Source organism: Triticum dicoccoides, chromosome 4A (assembly GCF_002162155.2).
Source record: "Triticum dicoccoides isolate Atlit2015 ecotype Zavitan chromosome 4A, WEW_v2.0, whole genome shotgun sequence".
Lineage (NCBI taxonomy): Eukaryota > Viridiplantae > Streptophyta > Magnoliopsida > Poales > Poaceae > Triticum > Triticum dicoccoides.
In genome coordinates, this window is record NC_041386.1 from 631,421,526 (window position 1) to 631,427,523 (window position 5,998).

The following is a 5,998-nucleotide window of genomic DNA, read 5'->3' on the forward strand; positions in this document are numbered from 1 at the left end:
GGGCCAAACCACCAATATTAGGCCGAAGCCAGCAGCCCCCACGCCGCCCTCCTCTCGATCCAGACCTGGCCTCTCGGCGCCGCCGACCCACGCCGTTGCACGCCAGAGAACACCATAGCCCCATCGCCGCCGCCCCGCAGATCCAACCGCCGCCACCCGCGGGCCATGGCCACACACGGGAGCACGCCCAAGGGAGGAGAGAGGCGCCTCAGGGGAGCGCCCCGCCGCCGCCATCCCCGGCCTCGCCCGGGCTTCGTTAGCGGATTGGGGAAGGAGGGCTCCTGGCGGCAGCGCTAACTATCGCCCCCCGTGTCGCCATAACGCAGCGACGCGGGGGTGTTTTTTTCTTCGTTCCTGTAAACTAGTGAACTAAGAATCCTATTCTTTTTTGGGAGAAACTTCCATATTTTCATCTTCAATCATGGCAGTACAAAGAACAACCGAGGTAATAAAAATTACAACCATGTCCGTGGACCACCTAGCGACGACTACAAGCACTGTAGCAAGTCAAAGGCGCACTGCTGTCACCGCCCCTCCCTCATCGGAGTCGGGCAAACCTTGTTGTAGTAGACATTGCTAAGGCCAGGCCTCATAGGACCCGCGCACCAGAGTAGCAACCATCACCAATGAGGAAAGTCGTAGATCAGAAGTGTTAAACCTGTAAACAACCAAACGAAGACGAACGAAGACCGGATCCAAACAGATCGACCGAAGACCAGCACCGACCAAATCCTGCGAGATCCGACGGAGACAAACCTCCACACATCTCCTGACGACGCTAGACACACCATCGGGACGGGGATAGAACGTGGGAGACATTATTCCTACTAAGGGACATCGCGACCACCACACAACACCAACCAAGATGCTGGAACTAACAAGAACGAGAACGGGGTCCCTCCCGCCGGCAGGGGTCCAAGATCCTCCGCACCTTGGGGCGGACAGACGGCGGCGCCGACAGGAGGAGAAGAACTTTTCTTGTAGAGGAAAGAGATGAGCGCAATGAGCCGTGGGCCAATCGCCCTGCTCGCTTTCCACAACACCTTATCTTATTTTCAGATATGACCGAGAAATTGGCACTGATATTAGCAGCAACAAAAAAGAGAAACAGATATAACCAAGGTGCATGATAGGCTTTGATTATGACACCATACGTACATGGAGTTTGTTGTATTGCTTGAGGCGACACCCCCAGAAACTGGACTTGTAGGAGCCATGCTTTCCAGATGTCCACAAGGTAGAACCAGCTCGGAGATCCCCTGGTTATTCACCATTTGGGTTCTAGGTTTGAGCACATATTTGTACTCTCACGGGTACCAGATGCACCACCAGTCCTCCAGATTATCAGCCATCGTAGAAACTAGACAACTATCTATCCAGCTGTGTAGCCTGCAAACAGTCAAACCGCACCTACCTTGCACAAACACATTGCATCAAAATATGATCAGTGGTGCCTTCCTCTTGGTTGCACAGGAAGCATGAAGAAGGATGGATGTTCCTCCAGCCCTCTTCTCAGCCGACGATCAGAGGTCCGGAGACGGTAGCGAAGCGCAGGTGAAGTAAAGTTTTTACAGTTAAGCGGCGCCCAAGATTTCCAAATAGCCTTGGCAGAAGCAAATTTGTTGGGCCCCTCGTTGAGTATCTGGTAAGCAGAGGCGAATGAATAAGTAGCGCTGCTCCTCCACTTCCAGAGCGCCTCGGCCTGCACCCCAGGAATCGCCTGAATCCCATAACTGAATGAAGTGCACCAAGCCATCGGTAGGGAGCTCATTTGGCACATCCAGAAATGCGAATGTGCCGCCTCCCTAACCGTCCTCCTGTTGCGCACCCTAGCATTGACCTGTGCCGTGACGATCAGAGCAATATCATTGGCGCATCTCACCATTGATTCAGCGATACTTCCAGAAGAGGGATGAGGATCCTCTGACGTACGGCAGCCTGCCGTTCTGTCACTGACATGTGGGCCTTTTGGGAACCTGGCCCACATGTCAGTGGCCCAACGGCACGTAGCGCACGGCAGAGGAGCGTCCTCCCCAGAAGAGGACATTGTCACCAGAACCTAACTTCCAATGAAACAAACTGCAGAATAAGGCCATGGGCAACCCTTGCCAAGACCTAGCCAGATTTGCGCACTTCAATCAACCAAGCCCATCGGCCATCGCAGTCGGAATACCAGACTCTGCAAGTTCAAGTCAATTACTCCTCCCAAGCCACCAAGACACCTTGGCCTGAAGACTTTGCGCCAAGCCATCGGGACAGTTCCCGCTATGAATGTCATCAGAACCAGCCCACAAAAACGCCCTGCAGCCCTCCTTGTCCACACGGTCAAGAGCCCACTTTGGGGCCGCGGCCACCAAACCTTTTTTCCATTCGCAAAGACTTGTTTCAATTGCATATCATAAGGTATTCGAAGATGATGTGTAGGTCGCGCATGAATCACCGAATTGATCAGAGTGAGGCGCCCACGCTGCCAACCAGGCATGAGCTTCAGGAGCTTCAGCAATTTGTCATCAATCGGCTGCCACTGGGATCTATCTTGCATGGGAAATCGTCCATCTTCCAGGGCAGGGCAGCAACAACTAATCCCTGACCGATCTTGTCTTCAAGAATTAATATTCAACCCTGAAGCCTGTTCGAAAATCCGAAGAGCCTCCCCACAAATACTAGATCCATTCTCGAAGGTCTAATAAACAACACAACATCATCCGCATAAATCAAGAGCCTTCTGTAGAGGGGTGCAACCAGGCATCGAGCTTATAACACTCAGATCCTCCACTTTGATGGCAAGAGCAGTGAGAACCTCCATGGCAATGCCACGAGGCGAGCGAACTTCAAAGCAAAACTTTGGCAAGCTATGTCAGGCTAATAGCCGGGCAGGGATAAAATCCTTAGCCCTGCGCCCATTAGCCACCAAACGAAACAACGTTGTGTTCGCATCACCATCTTGCAACCATCAAACCCAAGCCAAAAATAAACAGGAACAGCCACGAAAGAATGCACTCGAGACCATCATCAGACTACAACCATTTAGTTCAACCAACACAAGGTCTGCACTACCTACTAATCCCATCTAACCTATGTTATAATGCAGGTCTGCCACACTGGTAGGGTCCGAGTATGCGACACGCAACCAACACAAAATCGCGGTAGCCAACTCCAACATCAGCCAAGAGCGTGACATCCTTCTCCTAGAAACTGCAACAAAAGACACATTTGGCATGTTAGCATCTATACGGATAAATCAGAACCATATAAGAGAGCATTCTATTTACTACTACCGAGCTGCTGATTGAGTCTAAGGGGGCCGACTGAGGTAAGACAGGCAGAACCTTCGCGAAGAGCATCGGGTCTACGACAACCTGCTACTACTGACCGAGAAACACTCCCGGCAGTTTTCAATTTCTATACACGCGCATCTAATATGTCAATCGGTTAGTTTGGGCGTTTGGCCAGTGAGAACTCCAACGTTTGTAAATAAACTGCAGTTCCCCGTGTATTTTCATGGCTCACATAAGCAAGAAACAAAATAAGGTTGCAGTTTCACTTGCCAGGCTCGAAATCTCAAACCAATAGGGAAATGGGAGAAACTAGCAGTGCGTTTCGCGAAAACATCCAACTCCAGTGCAGGAAACACAGTTATGTTTGGCCATAACTCATAAGCAAGCGGGTTTGTATGTTTTATTTTTGTCCGCAAACTGAGCTTGGCCAATCATGAAATCGATGCCTCAGCAAAAGATAAAGAAATATTTAACTCAGGCACACTTCAACGGTTCAACCTAAGTGAACGATGGAAAGAAATTCAACCTAGGAAGGAAAACAATGGTAAGAACAAAGTACCTGCTCCGATCGAACATTGTATTGGAAGCACACATCTTTATTACTCTTCATCCTCAGAGTCATCAGAAGTTTGGTCGCTTTCATAGTCTGGGTTTGCTCTAAAAATGTAGACCTGCATCACAATATGCACTTAGCGTTGAGATAAAACGACCTCCTCAGGATTAGGCCTTAAAAGAATCCCTTCCATTATGTAAAAAGATATGACTGGACAATTAAAGGCTTATGAATGAAATAATAATGAGAGGCCCTTTAGATCTGGTTGGAATGAAGGTTTATACTGTAGGGATGCTGAGCAATAACATCATTTCCTGCAAACTCTGTGTAGAATTAATTGGCAGTTTTCCAAACAGGCCCAATTTCCCATATATGAATAAGTAGACACAGCTCACTAGTTTCAAACTTCCGATTATGGATATCACCTTACAAAGTTATATATGCACTGGTACTGAATGTGGAGTTCCTAAAAGTAAAAAGTCGGGCGAATTTATCCATGGAATGGAGGAGATGCTGAATCTCACCTTGAACTTTGCCCTCTCTGTCATGTGGAAAACCAAGCAATCGCCAACGGCAAGGTCATGGTTGGCGGCAAATCCTCTCCACCCCTTGTGGAAATAGTAGTGTCTGCCCTGTCTGTGGGCATTGTACATCATGTGGAACTCGTCATCCGCCTCGTCCACCAAGACGACTCCCTCATCGTGCGCCAGGAGATATTCACTGAAGTGCTTGGGGATTTTCTGTCATGATGCATATATATAACCCACCAAATCAAAATCCAATCCGATCCAAGAACCACATTGCCTCACACCCAGTGCGAGTTTTCTTGATACAATACTGTACCATCTCGGCTGCCTTGCTGGCGCAGTTGTGGGTCATGGGCTTGACGAAGGCGGGGCAGCGGATGCGGTGGATCCGGCGCTGGAGCTCCTCCGCCTTGGCGATGGCGCCGGCTCTCTCCTCCTCGGTCGGTCCTTTCCAAACAGCGTATGCCTCGTACACTCCACGGTAGTCGCGCTGCCCTGCGCCCTCGAGGTAGCTGGGCTGCTCCGGGAGGCCGGCGACGCGGCCGGACCGTCGGAGCTCGCCGGGCTCCGGGGCCTTGCGCTTCTGCGGCAGCAGTCATATAAGTAGGGGAGAAAAGGGAAATGGGAGACCGGAGGCAAGGAAGAAGAAGGGAGAGGATCTGACGAACCGGCCTGGGCTTGGGGTTGGGCTTGGGCCTGGCGGCGGCCTCGCGGACGGCGGCGGAGAGATGGTGCAGGCGGAGCTCCTCCAGCTTCCGGCGGTTCTCCTCAATCTGCCTCCGGCGCTGCTCCTCGTACGAGTTCGATTCCGCCATTGCCCCTTCCTGATTCCCCTTCCTCCCCTCCGGCGCTGCTCTGTTTGGGAGGAGAGCTGGACTGAGCAGGGAAGGGGAAAAGTGACGTGGCCCTCTACCCTATACTCGTCTCTTCTCGTTGGCCCTATGTTTTTTGAGAATTTTTTCATTCAAATCACAGTATAAAGTAGTTGACCCTTACAAGCACACTGAAACACAAACACAAAGGATCACGAACACATAGAGAACCCTAAAACAACCATAACAAAAAAAATCTCCGAAGCCTTATGTTATCATCCATGAACGTTGGCCCTATGTTGATAAAAAAGAAAGTGCCATCTATAACACATTGAGCATCAGTATAACACACGCGTCCAGCAACACAAATAACTTTCTCATGTATTTGCATTAGTTAAAAGACGCTCTTCAATCACATTGTTAAAAAGACCCACCCAAACACCATAATAATAATAATAAATGATACATGCCAAACGGCTCACTACAGATTGGTCATATCAAACACTATCACCAATCATTTTCTTGATTTTCATCGTTGGACTACTCTTTTCCTAATATATCGACACATCCATCCACAACCATAAATCTGTAAAGTCTATCCGTAAGTGTGGCATCTCTGCTAACAAGAACACCCCATTGTTTCTTCCACACGCCAACCAACTAGCACATAAATAATTTTCACAATTTTAGAAAAACTACCACGTAAAAATAAAACATGTACTACCCCAAGAACATAAGTGGCACCGAAAGCACACATTGTCCTTCTATTTGTATCAAAGGCCTCAAATGTTGTTAAACAATGTTAGTAGAAAGGGCTAACCCATGAAA

At 49.4% G+C, this 5,998-nt stretch overlaps 1 protein-coding gene across 1 annotated transcript; it reads right to left on the reverse strand.

Moving 5' to 3' along the window:
• Positions 1-2,971: 2,971 nt before the first annotated feature.
• Positions 2,972-5,259, reverse strand: LOC119287554 (B3 domain-containing protein Os06g0194400-like). The gene is made up of 5 exons (XM_037567118.1): positions 5,027-5,259; positions 4,675-4,941; positions 4,356-4,571; positions 3,838-3,949; positions 2,972-3,195 (listed from the first exon to the last, which is right to left on the reverse strand). The coding sequence occupies exons 1-4, from the start codon at positions 5,171-5,173 to the stop codon at positions 3,878-3,880; spliced, it is 702 nt and encodes a 233-aa protein (XP_037423015.1). The 5' UTR covers positions 5,174-5,259; the 3' UTR covers positions 2,972-3,195; positions 3,838-3,877.
• Positions 5,260-5,998: the final 739 nt, after the last annotated feature.